The sequence below is a fragment of the Zingiber officinale genome, chromosome 5B (assembly GCF_018446385.1).
Source record: "Zingiber officinale cultivar Zhangliang chromosome 5B, Zo_v1.1, whole genome shotgun sequence".
Lineage (NCBI taxonomy): Eukaryota > Viridiplantae > Streptophyta > Magnoliopsida > Zingiberales > Zingiberaceae > Zingiber > Zingiber officinale.
The window spans coordinates 72,425,470-72,441,693 of NC_055995.1; the positions used below are offsets into that span (position 1 = coordinate 72,425,470).

The 16,224-nt window shown below is 41.5% G+C and overlaps 1 protein-coding gene across 1 annotated transcript in view; it reads left to right on the forward strand.

Annotated features, from left to right (window-relative positions):
- Window positions 1-245: 245 nt before the first annotated feature.
- LOC121986721 (glutathione S-transferase T2-like) overlaps window positions 246-16,224 on the forward strand; it is a 36,819-nt gene continuing 20,840 nt past the window's right edge. Inside the window, exons 1-2 of the mRNA XM_042540666.1 lie at window positions 246-341; window positions 759-896. Coding sequence (XP_042396600.1) covers window positions 246-341; window positions 759-896 — 234 coding nt within the window. The remainder of the gene's footprint in view (window positions 342-758; window positions 897-16,224) is intronic.

Genomic DNA, 16,224 nt, shown 5'->3' on the forward strand with positions numbered 1-16,224 from the left:
ATCTTTATCGAATCGATTTTTGCTCAAAGCTAGTGCAACACCACTCGAGTTAGTTTTTTTTATATACATCCCGCACTACTAATCCAAGACCAAGTCTTGGAACCGATTTTTCCTATTTTTGCGTGTGCAAGTTTTCAATGGCCCAACAAGAAGGCTACAGCATGGTCCGCCCACCGCTCTTCACCGGAGAACACTTCGACTACTGGAAGGGCCGAATGGAGTCATACCTGCAGACCTAGTTCGAGATGTGGATGATCGTCAAGACCGGACTCAAACTTCCAACTGACGGCGTCGGCAAACCGATACCTTGCGAGAACTGGGATGTAGCCCTAATCAAGAAGGTAGAAGCAAATGTTAAAGTGACCTGCACCCTCCAGTGTGGCCTGACAAAGGAGGAACTCAACAGAGTAGGACCTTTCTCAAGTGCAAAGGAGTTGTGGAAAAAGCTAATCGAACTATACAAGGGTACATCAGACACAAAGGTAAGCAAGAGAGACCTTATTTTAAATAAACTATATAACATTAAATTGCAGGAAAATGAAATGGCAAGTCAACTGCATGCCCACATACAAGACCTATTGAACGGACTTCACGCAATCGACCAAACGGTGGAGAATAGGGGCATTATAAGGTATGCACTTAACGTCTTTCCTAGGAATACCTTGTGGGCATCCATGGTAGATGCTTACAAGGTATCCAAGGATCTCTCGTCAATAAGGTTAGATGAACTTTTTTCTGCATTTGAACTGCATGAGCAGACTAATGCACGCCCAGCCGAGAATGGTATAGTTTTGGTTGCAAGTACAAGCAAAAGGCGCAGAACCGAATCAGAGTCGAAAGAAGAACCGGATTCTGATGACGACGACGACGAGCTCACAGTCGAACTTGTCAACCTAGTGAGGAAGCTCTAAAGAAAGAAGAAGGGCTTCAACATGAAGGATGTTAGAAAGGTGATCCAGTCCAAGGAGGCCCAACCAAAGGTGAAGTTCGAGGTGACATGCTACGGATGCAACCAAAAGGGGCACATCAAGGCCGACTGTCCGAACCAGAAAGATGCAAAGAAACCAAGAAGGAAGAAGACCCTGAAAGCGACTTGGGACTGATGGATCGAAAGCGCTAGAGGGGGGGTGAATAGCACTCGTGGCTATTTCATTTTTCGAAATCCGTAACTCGTACGTGAAACTAATAGAGTAATAAGCAGCGGAATAAAGACAGTCAAACACAGAGACACAGGGAATTACTTCGTTCGGAGCCTAAGGCGACTCCTACTCGAAGGCCCGCGATCCTTGATCGCTTCCGGTGGGCAACAACTATAATATCATGAATAAGTACAAGGAAATAAGTACAACTGGAATTGAAATAATACCGACAACAAAATAATAACTGAAGCTTTAGGTCGCTATGACACTTTAGAGTCGTTTCTTGCAGAAGGAAAGCTTGTTGAATCGTTGTATTGAAGCTGCACCTCAACCCTTCTTTTATATGACGTTCCGGGCGCCTAGTGGCCAACCAACCAGGATGCTCCACATGGCGAAGTCGCGAGGGATAAAGTTTGTCCCGGGTTCTTCACCTGCAAAATAAGGTTAGTCCGAGCAAGTACCTGCAAGACAGCGTTAGAATCGATAAAACATTGTAAAGAATAATCGACGGTCTTCGGACTGTCTGAGTCTGAAACCCTAGGTCGACCCGACGCCTACTGTTCCCTCTACGGGAAAGCGTCCTCACCTACTCCCTCGGGAGAGATTACGATGCCAGTCCGGTCCTCCAGATCGACTGGATTTACCGCCTAGGGTTACCGCCCCCTAGGACCTAAGGTTACCGCCCCTTAGGGTTTTCCTCCACCTAGGGTTACCGCCCCCTAGGACCTAAGGTTACCGCCCCTTAGGGTTTTCCTCCACCTAAGGTTACCGCCCCCTAGGACCTAAGGTTACCACCCCTTAGGGTTTTTCTCCACCTAGGGTTACCGCCCCCTAGGACCTAAGGTTGCCACCCCTTAGGATTTTCCCTCACCTAGGGTTACCGCCCCCTAGGACCTAAGGTTACCACCCCTTAGGATTTTCCCTTTGCCTAACCGTAGCTAGGACTTTCCTGAAACACTTATTCAACACGTTAGATCACCACAAACTTAACTTTGAATCCTTTGCCATTATCAAAACTAAGGTTCGATCGTCGGATGCTTCCCGCACCAACAGGGACGAGTCTTCTTCGGAAGACTCTGACGATGAAGAACTCGAACAGACGAGTTTCCTCACAATGATGGCCCGGGACCAAATCAACAAATCCAGAAGCAAGGATGAATCGGAAGTTGAGTCCGAGAAAAGCCACGGATCTGTATCCGTTTTTGAAGGGTCAAACCCCTCTGTAAGTACATTTCATTTGTATAATTTAATAAATTACTTAATGTGTAAACTAGCTAAGTCTAATGTTTGGATTAGGTTACTTCTAAAGGAGGTAACAATCCTTAAAGAAGTGACTAACTCCGAATCCTTGACTGACCCAGTTCAGACTGGAACCTCAACTCAAGTCCAAAAGCTTAAGGAAGAGAATTCCAGCCTGAAAAGTCAAGTCAAAGATTTGAAGTTTACATTGGAACGGTTGACACTGGGTTCCAAGAACCTTGACTTGATTCTTGGAAAACAGAAAGTCGTATACAATCGATCCGGACTAGGATTTAGAACTAAAAGAAAATATTGGTCTTATTTATCACTTGTTAACAGACCGAATAGAAAAATAGTCCAAGCATGGGTACCTAAGTCCAATTTGGTCAATCAAGTTGGACTTGGTCAATATTGGGTCCCCAAGGATCAAGTACATTACCTTGATAGACCATATCGAGGCCATGATCTAGGAGGAGCCAATAGGAAAATTATCTTAATAAATAGATAAAATTGCTTGATACCTATTTATTTTCTTTGTAATATGCATGTTTAGATTAGGTTAGATCAAGGACCTAGGCGTAATTTACATTTGTTTAGCTAACCTAGGGGTTTCAAAAGGGAAATTAAATATATATTTTCTTTGAAATGCGCTGTCTAGAAGTGGTGAATGATCTCATACCCAAGAAGACCTAGTGTCTCGTCACAGCCTGGGAGCCAATCTTCAAAATGTATATTTAATTAACCAATTGAAAAACCTAGGTTTAACTCAAATGTAAATTAATCTTTAGAAATAATCTAAATTAAGATAACTATCTCACAAAATGTAACGACCCGCCTCCTACTAGCTAGGCTGCGAGGCCGATCGCTACAGTTATGCTGTGCTGCACTATTAATGCGGAATGAAAACTGGCTAATTTAAAATTTTACTGAACTAAATGCTGTAAAGTTTAACTTAGTGTTCTGGGTGTACCTAGGAGTTATACACATGCTAGGGGAGGTGTTTACAACTGATAATAAACTTCAGATCGATCCACAGACCGATCCACTAATACTAGCACAGTAGGAAACTTCGGATCGTTCAACCGACCGATCCACAAACTACACTGCAATTCTGTACGCTGCTGGATCGGTCTGCCGACCGATCCAGATGGTCCCTGATCGGTCAATGAGACCGATCAGTGGCTTACTGATCGACCGACTGATCAGAGACTCCCTGATCGGTCTGCAGACCGATCAGGGGTTTCTGATTTCGTATCAGGCCCCTGATATCAGCATTGATGCGTGCCTAAGTCATTACACAACACTATAAAAGCTAAGAGAAACATTCTACTAGGTAATGGCTAACATACTAAACATGATTAAGGCATAGAATACTAATTCATGGCATGTAAGCATATGGAAACCAAAACTAACAAGGTTTTAAATTGTTCTCTTGCTAACTAACAGAAACGTAAGATAACGCTTGCTATAAGTACTAATGCATACTGAACACGTTCTAATGCATAATAAAATAAAACTAGATCCCTAGGATCTTTATTCCAGTTCCGTCCACACACATCTTGATCTGCATTGACCTCTATCTGCAGTATAAGGAAAATAGTATCTGTAAGCTAAAAAGCTTAGTAAGAAACCATCTACCTCACTAAAATATGCATACGATGCAAATATGATTTTAAATCATGCTGTTTGAAAGGATATGCTAAGTATATTGAATAAACTAAACATGGCATGGCATATAAGCATACAATCATGGCATATCTAAAGCTGAACATGATATCAATCACATGGTATCAATGAAGAACTAAACTGATACTAAAAACTGAGCTACTGCTAGGACTGTACTGAATTCACGAACTAATTTGTGAAAGGTTGAAAACCATATACATATAGTAAGTGAAAATACTAAACATGCTGCTGATGGGCCCTGGAAACTGTACTTGCTGTGCGCGCATCCCTAACTAGACCCGGGATTGCAAGTTCCGAATCTAGTAGGGTTTACTAGGTTAGCTAAACCTAGGGACGACTATGGGAGCCCAACCCAATGGATATCTAATCCAGTACAGTGCCACTGAAAAGTAAAATACTGAAATAGCTAATACTATTTTGCTGAATCTAGGTTATCTGAACCTAGAACTAGATTGTCTGAACCTAGAGGCGACATAAAAGATGAAATAAAAACTGATAATGCTAATAACATGTTCTATGGCATTTAACTAAATGCCCACTGTATCATAAGGCTGTGCTAAGCATTTTGTCGAGCATTTGGCGCTCTCTAACTCTCCTCTCGATCAGGGAGACCACCCTAGGCACCTTGCAGCGTCTAAACCCCTATCTACAGAGGATACATGTGCTCGGCCCATCTAGAGATGCTCACTAATCCCTACATCTGTGAGAAGAGTTAAAATACACACTATATGCTGACAAAATTCAATAAAACTAATCTAATGCATAAAAGAAAACACGCGAGAGCTACTTATACTACAGGTGAGGGGTTTCTTACCTTGTGTGCTAGATTTCTTACAAATCTAATCGCTAGAAATTCCGGTGAAGATGACTTCTCGATGATTCGCTCGCGTCCACGTGCTCTACTCGCGGAGGGGAACGTCCTTGTGCTGAAATCATCGCCGGAAAGTGACCTTGGGCCCTAGGGAGAGAACCCTAGGTCTCCTTGTGGTTGGCGCCGAGAGAGGGAGGAGAGGGAGAGGTGGCGTCGGTGAGTTAGGGTGAGGAGAAGAAAGTTGCCGAACCAAGTTCTAAAAATAAACCAAACCCAACCTAACTCTTCTATTTATATTAAGTGGATAATTGAACCCAACTCAATTATAAATATATTTGATTCTCCTTTCTCTCAGCACGGCCCTGCTGGGTTCACCGGTTACTAAGGCTAACTAAAGGTTTAAGCCATTTTACTTTTCTAATAATTTTTGCTACTTCCGCTACTCGAAAAATTCCGGAAAATATCTAATAATTCCAGAAAAATCATAGAATATTCCTAAAATAGTTTTGAGAATTTTGGGGCGTTACAAATCGTCAATACAAAAATAGCGTTTGTGTGATTCAAAACAAGGAATGACAAAAGGTACCCTTCAACTTACTGAACGAGAAGACGCTGGAGGTTTGAAGAGAATGAAGATGAAGAATCACAGATGCAGAAGTAGCGAGTTCAAGGTTAGAGACATGACAGCTGACATTTCCTGGGTAGCTCTAGCTCATATGCTACCTTGCCCACTCTTCTCCGATAAGGTATGGTCCTATATATCTGGGACTAAGTTTGCCTTCTTCCCAAAACGCATCACCCTTCATGGGAACTACTGCGAGGAACAACCATCCCAAACTCTAGTGTATCATAGCTTTTCAGCGACAGCTCTATCCTCCCGGATCTCTGTGTGGTATCTCGCCACTAGATCATCAAGTTCTAGCTCTTCATTCACCACTCTCATACTAGCAGTTGGAGATCTACACCTCCGCCCATAGAGAGCATCGTAAGGTGTCATGCCATGTTGTATGCAAATTGCGCTAAGCTCGGATATTTGCACCAACTTCTTGAAGTCTAGGGCACAGAGCATATCTTGATTTACTCGCTCCGTCGACCATCCGAGGATGGAATCTTCTTGAACTTCAACTTAAGGCTGTACACACTCAGTGTGATGTGAATCTGTCTCATAAATGATGGTTCGTGGGACTCCATGTAGTCGGCGATCTCTTGGAGATACAGTTGAGCTAGCTTCTCCATGGAGTAGGATATCTTGATAGCTAAGAAGTGGGCTGATTTAGTCAACTTGTCGACTATTACTCCTCCCACTTCCATTCTAGAATCTATATAGGCTGCAGAACTCCTCCTGGTCGCTGATGTTCCGCCTTGACCGTCTGGCAGGTGAGGCGGATGCTAACATATCTGGCGATGTCTCGCTTCATCCCGGCCACCAAAATGGTTCTTGGTCTTGATACATTTTGGTGGAACTGGATGCATCGCATAGAGAGTCTTGTCCAACTATGGGCTCGAGACCGAAATCTGAGATCTCCTTCTGTAGGGCTGGTGACATGGCTGCTAGAGATAATAAGGTAGCACTAGATTTTCTGCTAAGTGCGTCGGCTACCTTATTGGCTTTCCCTGGATGGTAGAGGATGTCCATATCGTAGTCTTTGACCAGCTCAAGCCATCTGCGCTGTCGCATGTTCAGATCCTTCGAGTGAAGAAGTACTTGACTCGATGATCTGTACACACTCATATAAGTAATGTCTCCAAATTTTGAGAGCGAACACTCTGCTGCAAGCTCAAGGTCATGAGTAGGGTAATTCTTCTCATAATCCTTTAGTTGTCTGGAGACATAGGCGATCACCTTGCCGTTTTGCATCATGCTCCTAGTCCCAACTTAGAGGCATCACTATAGATGTCAAGGCTGGTGTTGTCTGGTAGAGCCAAAATGGGAGCATGGTCAATCTCCTTTTAGCTCGCTGACCGAGTCCTCAACCAGAAATTTCTGTTCTTTAAGAGGCATGGGAGGCTATCTGGAGAAGTCCTCTACAAACTTTCAATATCCTCGCTAATCCCGCTCCCGGCGTTCTTAGGTCTCTTCGATTCTATCTTCGGATCTACCATAATACCATCCTTTTAGATGATGTGACCCGGAAGGACACTGATCTAGCCAAAATTCACATTTCGTGAACTTGGCGTATAGATTCTGATGAAGGGTCTACAATACTAGTTTCAGGTGCTCGAGTGTTCTTCCTGAGTTCTGAGTAGATAAGAATGTCATCGATAGCAATAACAAACTTATCTAAATACTCCCTGAATACTCTGTTCATGAGATCTATGAATGTTCACGCCGAAGGGCATGACTACGAACTCGTAGTGTCTGTTCTGAATGTTGTCTTGGGTATATCCTTCTTTAACCTTTACCGATGATAACTTGATCGAGATATATCTTAGAGAACACTGCTCCCTTCACCGGTCGAGCGGTCATCGATTCCGGAAGGGATACATTCTTGATCGTGACTTGGTTCGGTGATCTGTAGTCTATGCACAGTCGCAAGCTTCCATCCTTCTTCTTCACGAACAATCAGGCTCCCATGGTGAATGACTCGGATGAAACCCTTGTCCAACTGAAGTTGCTCACAAGTTCCTTGATTCTCACTGAGCCATGCGATAAGGCGCTTTGGAGATAGGGTTTGTACCGAATGAGCTCTATCTCAAAGTCAATCTCCCTCTGAGTGCTAAGCACGTAACTCTTGGGAAGGCGGGTAGACACATACGACTAGAACCCTGTTCTTGTCTGGTGTTGACTACGTGTGCTAGGAATCTTGTACATCCTAAATCCAAGCTTCCGTGCTTCAATGAGAGAAACTTCTTGGCCTTTCTCTTTGGTTCCCACTGTATTCAAATTGCACTGCCGCTTCTTTCAGCTCTATGGTAGCACTAAAGTCCATTCGAAGATAACATCATAGTCGGTCATCTCTAGCACTATCATATCACAAAAGAGCTCTCTGTCTGCTAGCTCTGAGCGAGTGCGTGGATGCCATGATCTCTCCTGAAGGTAGTGATCACTGAGTACCTCTGAGGGTATTCCTAATTTTTCGGAGAACATCCTGTCTATATATGAATGGGTTGCCCTGATCGAATAGCAGCACTATCTTTGTAAAATGCTAATCGACTGTGACAGTCGAGGCATTGGCTCGTCCTCTCGGTGAGTGAGTAAATTTCGCGTGGAGGGCTTCTAATGCCGTGATAAGTGGACCTTCTAGAGCCTGCATCTAATATAATGGCTGCATCTTGAATCTGGAAGACCGGTCTTGTTCTTGGCCATGCCCTTCTTGTCCACATTCAAAGCATCCTCGTGTGCCCTTGCGACAAACCCCTGGGTGGAATTTCCCACATGTAGCACACTTTGGATAACTGGGTCGCTTGCTAGATGGTCCTCCTTTTGGGTCACTCCCTGATTTGCGCTTGCTGTTAGAGTTCCCTTTCCAGTTAGAGCTGTGGCCTTGCTGTTTTTGAGTGTGAGAGTTTCCTTGGCCTTTGGACTCTGAGGAGACTTGCTTCTGGTAATGCTCTGTGGTCAAGGCACTACTCACTAACTCCTCTGTGATTTGTGGCCTATGTATGCCACCAACCACGTTCACTGCTATCTCTGGCCTCAGCATCTTGAGCATCAACCGGATTCGTTCCTTCTCTGTGCTGACTAGCTCTAGGCATAGACGAGCCAACCTGTTGAATTTCTTCACGGCTTCCTCAACTAAAAGGTTGCCCTGACGAAACTCAGTGAACTCGTCGTAGTGGCGGTTTGTAACCCGTATGTGAAAGAACTCCTCGAAGAATTCCTTCTCGAAGTCAGCCCATGACATCCGGTTCACTCGGCAGACGGAGGCACACTTCACCTTCTCGTGTTCGGGCCAGCTCCAGTCGTTCTCCAGTGTTTTGAACCAGACTTGTGCATCCCATGGTTCACTAGTGCCCGAGAAGCTCTCTGCCACTGGATCGGATAGGCTTCCTTTCTTGGCTCGAATCTTGGTCTTTGTAGGCTGGACTGGTGGAACCTCTAAGACTCGTCGGGTTGGTTCAAGGTGTTGTGGGGGTGATTAGCCTTTAAGGTGGCTATCTCTGTTCAGCTCGAGCCACTAATCTTGTAAGGTCGGGAGGAAAGCGCCTCTTCTGGGGCTCAGTAGCTAGTGCCCTTCTAGCTGGGCGTCCTCGTGCCATTGCTAAAGACATAGAGGACAGAACATGAATAACTATTACAATCATAATTGTATCACTATCGTTATCATGTTATATACTATCACATACTATCATGCAGCAGTTTATCTATAAACATGATCTATAACAAGGAAACAGAAAGCATAAGTAAAGTAGAGGTATTCTTACTTGGAAGCTGTAGGTTCAATGCTGATGTGTGTGTAGGAAGTATGGAACTTGGCTCTGATACTAAGCTGTAAGGCCGATCGCTACAGTTATGCTATGCTGGACTATTAATGCGGAATGAAAACTGGATAATTTAAAATTTTACTGAACTAAATGCTGTAAAGTTTAACTTAGTGTTCTGGGTGTACCTAGGAGTTGTATACATGCTAGGGGAGGTGTTTACAACTGATAATGAACTTCGGATCGATCCACAGACCGATCCACTAATACTGGCATGGTAGGAAACTTCGGATCGTTCAACCGACAGATCCACAAACTACACTGTAATTCTGTACGTTGCTGGATCGGTCTGCCGACCGATCCAGCTGGTCCCTGATCGGTCAATGAGACCTGATCGATCCACGGATCGATCAGGGAACGAACAGAAAGCTCAGTTCGCAGAAACCAGGTCCCTGATCGGTCTACCGACCGATCAGAGACTCCCTGATCGGTCTACAGACCGATCAGAGGTTTCTGATTTCGTATCAGGCCCCTGATATCAGCACTGCTGCGTGCCTAAGTCATTACACAACACTATAAAAGCTAAGAGAAACATTCTATTAGGTAATGGCTAACATACTAAACATGATTAAGGCATAGAATACTAATTCATGGCATGTAAGCATATGGAAACCAAAACTAACAAGGTTTTAAACTGTTCTCTTGCTAACTAATAGAAACGTAAGATAACGCTTGCTATAAGTACTAATGCATACTGAACACGTTCTAATGCATAATAAAATAAAACTAGATCCCTAGGATCTTTATTCCAGTTCTTTCCACACACATCTTGATCTGCATTGACCTCCAGCCTCCACCGCTAGTCCATTTTCCTTTTACATGTATCTGCAGTATAAGGAAAATAGTATCTGTAAGCTAAAAAGCTTAGTAAGAAACCATCTACCTCACTAAAACATGCATACGATGCAAATATGATTTTAAATCATGATGTTTGAAAGGATATGCTAAGTATACTGAATAAACTAAACATGGCATGGCATATAAGCATACAATCATGGCATATCTAAAGCTGAACATGATATCAATCACATGGTATCAATGAAGAACTAAACTGATACTAAAAACTGAGCTACTACTAGGACTGTACTGAATTCACGAACTAATTTGTGAAAGGTTGAAAACCATATACATATAGTAAGTGAAAATACTAAACATGCTGCTGATGGGCCCTGGCAATTGTACTTGTTGTGCGTGCATCCCTAACTAGACCCGGGATTGCAAGTTCCGAATCTAGTAGGGTTTACTAGGTTAGCTAAACCTAGGGACGACTATGGGAGCCCAACCCAATGGATATCTAATCCAGTACAGTGCCACTGAAAAGTAAAATATTGAAATAGCTATTACTATTTTGCTGAATCTAGGTTATCTGAACCTAGAACTAGGTTGTCTGAACCTAGAGGCGACTGTGGGAGCCCACCCATTTGGACATCTAGTCTCGTAAAAGCTGAAATAAAAACTGATCATGCTAATAACATGTTCTATGGCATTTAACTAAATGCCCACTGTATCATAAGGCTGTGTTAGGCATTTTGTCGAGCATTTGGCGTTCTCTAACTCTCCTCTCGATCAGGGAGACCACCTCTAGGCACCTTGCAGCGTCTATACCCCTATCTACAGAGGATACACGTGCTCGACCCATCTAGAGATGCTCACTAATCCCTACATCTGTGAGAAGAGTTAAAATACACACTATATGCTGACAAAATTCAATAAAACTAATCTAATGCATAAAAGAAAACACGCGAGAGCTACTTATACTGTAGGTGAGGGGTTTCATACCTTGTGTTCTAGATTTCTTACAAATCTAATCGCTAGAAATTCCGGTGATTCGCTCGCGTCCACGTGCTCTACTCGCGGAGGGGAACGTCCTTGTGCTGAAATCGTCACCGGAAAGTGACCTTGGGGCCCTAGAGAGAGAACCCTAGGTCTCCTTGTGGTTGGCGCCGAGAGAGGGAGGAGAGGGAGAGGTGGCGTCGGTGAGTTAGGGTGAGGAGAAGAAAGTTGCCGAACCAAGTTCTAAAAATAAACCAAACCCAACCTAACTCTTCTATTTATATTAAGTGGATAATTGAACCCAACTCAATTATAAATATATTTGATTCTCCTTTCTCTCAGCACGGCCCTGCTGGGTTCACCGGTTACTAAGGCTAACTAAAGGTTTAGCGGACCCGAGAGGTCCCGGGTTCGATTCCCGTCATTTTACTTTTCTAATAATTTTTGCTACTTCCGCTACTCGGAAAATTCCGGAAAAATATCTAATAATTCCAGAAAAATCATAGAATAATTCTAAAATAGTTTTGAGAATTTTCTGGGCATTACACAAAACTACTTAAGGTTCCTTGATTGATAACTTAGAATCGGGTGAGATGAATCTAGGTTGAACTTAGTCCAATTTAACTAAATCCAATTTAATCTAATTACTTTAACAAATTAACTTAATTAATTTAATTAAGTTAATAATTTCTAATTAATCAATTTAATAATTTAATTAACTTAAATCAAATTATTTAACTTAACTAACTAATCGACTTAACTAATAAATTAAAAAATAAACTTAATAAACTAAAAACAAATTAACTTAATAATTTCTAATTAATAAATTTAATAATTTAACAATTAACTAAAATCAAATTATTTAACTTAACTAACTAATCGACTTAACTTAATCAACTTAATAAACTAAAATAAATTAACATAAACCAATCAACTTAATAAACCATCTCACAAACACCCATAGGAATACCATAGTTGATCATCTAGACTGGGTGAGATGGAACATTAAATTAATTTCAGTCAAATTAAACTATCTTCTAAATCCATTAAATTGACCCAAATCAAATACTTTATGTAGGAACATAAAGATTTGGATCAATGGATGCTAGATAATAGATGCTCCAGGCACATGACAGGAGACAAACTGAAATTCACTAAACTGAAACTCAAGAACCTAGGATTTGTCACGTTCGGCAACGATGGAACCCTTAACGTAATCGGAATAGTTAATATCCAATTAAATTCCAATTTTTATATTCGGAAAGTATTATTGGTTGAACAATTTAGTTTCAATTTACTTACTATTAGCTAGTTATATGACTCAGGATACTTAATCACATTTTCAAAAACTGAATGCATAATTAAGAATATTAATAATCCTAAAATCACACTTAAGGGAATTAGGAAAAAGAACATTTATACAATAGACCTACCTACCTCCTCACTAGAGTGTCTATTGACACAACAAGAGAAAACTGAGTTGTGGCATAGGAGACTGGGTTACACTCATACTAGACTCATTTCAAAAATGAGTCAAAATGGTTTAGTTAGAGGCCTGCCTAAATTAAAATTTATTGAAAATTCAACGTGTGATGCTTGTCAACAAGGTAAACAAACCAAGTCAAATTATAAGTTAACCAACCTACACAGAACAACTTCTATACTTGAGCTCCTTCACCTAGACTTGTTTGATTCACGCGGAGCCAAGTCACTAAGCAAAAACCAATATTGCTTAGTAATAATCGATGACTACTCAAGATTTACTTGGGTAAAATTCATAAAAACTAAAGATGAAACCTTTGAAGTTTTTAAAATCTTTTACAAATTAATAGAAAATGGAAAAGACACTCAAATAAAAAGAATTAGAAGTGGCCATGGGGGAGAATTTGAAAATCATAAATTTTTTGAATTTTTTGAAATTAATGGCTATAAACACGAATACTCATGCCCTAGGACCCCCCAACAAAATGGTCTAGTAGAACGGAAAAACATAACCCTACAAGATGTTAGTTAGAGCCCTAGAGTCAATCATTTGATGATTGTATGGACTCATGTATATCATATTCTTGTATATTAATAAAGGCATTTGTTTGGTTATTATACTTATTTATATTAGTGCCAAATAGACTAAGTATAATAGCGTCCTTGAGTAGAAGGTTCATACCTATATCAATCGATTAGTTGAATCGATAGTGAGATGATATAGGGAACACTACTCTAAATCATTCCTAGTCGAGTATTAGCATTCAGGGACAATGTTAATACAATAAGACTAGCATGTAGGTCAGCTCGATGACTTGATCTCACAAGTCATGGATATAGAGATATCAAGTTGACACATGGGTATGCATTAGAGAATATATACTGAATGACCCGCCATGAGAAAGTATCATGGATCGTTATATGAGTGTCATATACTTTCTCATGTGGCTATTAGTATGACTATTGGTCCTTAGACCTGAAGTCACCATGGATCCCTACATAAGGAGTTATGTACTTTAGTTTCGTCAAACGTCACCCGTAACTGGGTGGACTATAAAGGCGATTACTGGGTATATAACGAATTATGTAGAGGGATGTGAGTGATGTAGATGGAATCTATCCTTCCCATATGACGGGAGCGACATCGATATTCTTGATAGAGTGAGACCACTAAGTGCATGGCCATGCCCAAATGAGTCAACATTAGATGTTGAGCTCATTTGATCGAGTGAGTCTACTTGGAGTTCAAGATTTAGATTGATTAAAGGATGAAACGGTCTATGCCTCATATTGATCAATCTAGATGTCTAGGATAGAAGGACACTTGTCATTATTTTGTGAGTAGTCACAATTGGTAGTCACAAGGTGATGTCGGATCTCGACATTCTTGTAACTTGGGTAGTAATGATGTGTTGCTAGATACTGCTCCTAAATGGGTTTAGGGCATTGCCAACGTTACAAGAACCTATAGGGTCACACACTTAGGACAATTAGGTGGAGATTAGGTTCATATGATGAACCAAGAGGATTAGATTCATTTGATGAATCAAATTGGATTAAGAGTAATCCTAATTGGGCTAACTTGAGTTTGACTCAAGTTGATTCATGTGTTAAATGAGTCTAATTTAGATTTTGACTCATTGAATCAATTTAATTTAATGAATTAGATTCATTATATTAAGTTGGCTCGAATCAAATGGTTGGATTAGATCCACCATGGTAGAGATTGAGTCAAGTTTGACTTGACTTGAGAAGGAAGACCAAAGGTCAATTTTGACTTGACCTTTTGCCACCTCATTGGTGAGTTGGCATTAGGTGGACCAATAATGATGTTCCACATCATCATGGGTGCCACCTCATGGAAGTGACAAAGCCACTCTCTTAATGGTTTCATATTAATTGCAATTAATGCAATTAATGTGATTTTATGGTTTCATATTAATTGCAATTAATGCAATTAATGTGAATTTTGAAATGTGGCCGGCCACTTTGTTTTGGGTGAAGAAATTCATTTTTCATTCACTTGTGTGCATCTTCCTCCTTCTCCCTCTCAAGCTCTCCCTCTCCCTCTCCTCCCTTGGCCGAACCACATAGGTGCTAGCACACCTTGGTTTTGGTCATTTCCATCTAGTCCGTGTGGATACTTCGCTTGACGGTCTTGTGATCCGGCATCATTTGGACGAGCGGGAACGCGAAGGGCATCGCATCAAAGGTATAAATGGTTTATCCTTATGTAGATCTACTGTAGATTAAAGTTTTTCAAACTCGTACTCGTATTTTCGTTCGGTTTTACCTTGCACGAGATCCGTGGCTTGGGCGATTCGGGGTTTCCGGCGGTTTTCACCCAAAACCCAATAGTGGTATCGAGTCACGTGCAAGGGAGTTTATTTTATTTTATGAAAATAAAACCTTCTGTGATTTTCTGTAAAATTAGTTTTTATGATTTTATGGGTAATTTTTCCGTAGAAGCGAAGCACAAGTGTCTCGGCACTTGTAGGCTTCGGAAGATCTTTCAAAACCGGCTTCGTTTTGCCCCAAATCATTTTGGGACAGCGAGCTTGGGTGCCATTAGATCGCAAAGGAGCAACTCACGATGGTTAGATCGTGGGTAGGGGTACTGCCCCTAACCCCGCAAGGGGATTTGCTCCGCGATTGCACTCAAAATCGCTAAAAACTAACCCGCCGGGAAGATTTTTCCGAAACGGCAATGTCTCAACCCAAATCGTTTTGGGACAGCGGGTTTAGGCGATGTTGGATCGCAAAGGAACCCTCGCGCAAGGGGATCCGTTCCGCGATTGCGCCCGAAACCGCTAAACGGGACCGCCGGGAAATTTTATTCGTAAAATTGTAAAAATTAATTTTAAAATTATAGAAAATTATGAAAATATATAATTTTGAATTATATATATTAATTTGTGATAGTCATGGCCCAAAGCCCAATATGATTAGTTGTGTTGTAATTCATAATACGGCCTGCGTGCCGTTATGTTGTATTATATTCGCGACCTGCGTGTCGTGCCTTCTCATATTTTCTTGTTGTAAATTAGATTTAGACTCGAATGTAACTCGAGTTTCAAATTGTAATGTACAAATTGGAGCGGTGGAGGGTCCACACGAGACGGAGTTCCGAGGCGGGCACGAGCAACACAAGGTGGTCAAAGGGAGGCGCTTGGAGAAGTTGTTGACCCTAGGTTGACCATTCGATCTTCTCATTGGCTTGAGAAGATCGTAGTAGGGCCATGACTAAATCACAAATAGATTAATTAATTAATTATTATGTATCTGATGCATGTTTAATAGTTAATTAATTAATTAGTGCCTTAACGATTAGATTAGATCTAAGTCGTGCACATGATGCACCCTTGCGATTAGATTAGATCTAAGTCATGCACAAGATGCATCCTTCTCGATTAGATTAGATCTAGATCGAACCAACTCTAAATGCCTAACCGTGCCGTGATACCTATCACTACCTCGATCACATGTATTGTTGAATCTGCCAAAGCAGAGCAATACATATTATCTTGGTAGGGTACGGAGGGACAATCTTGGTCCCGCCTATCAACGCATGGGTGAATACAAACTCAATTAGATTGAGTATTCCTAGTTACTCGGTTGGATCGAGTCAACTATAGGCATTATTCTAACGGTTGGAAAAGATAGGTCAAAATC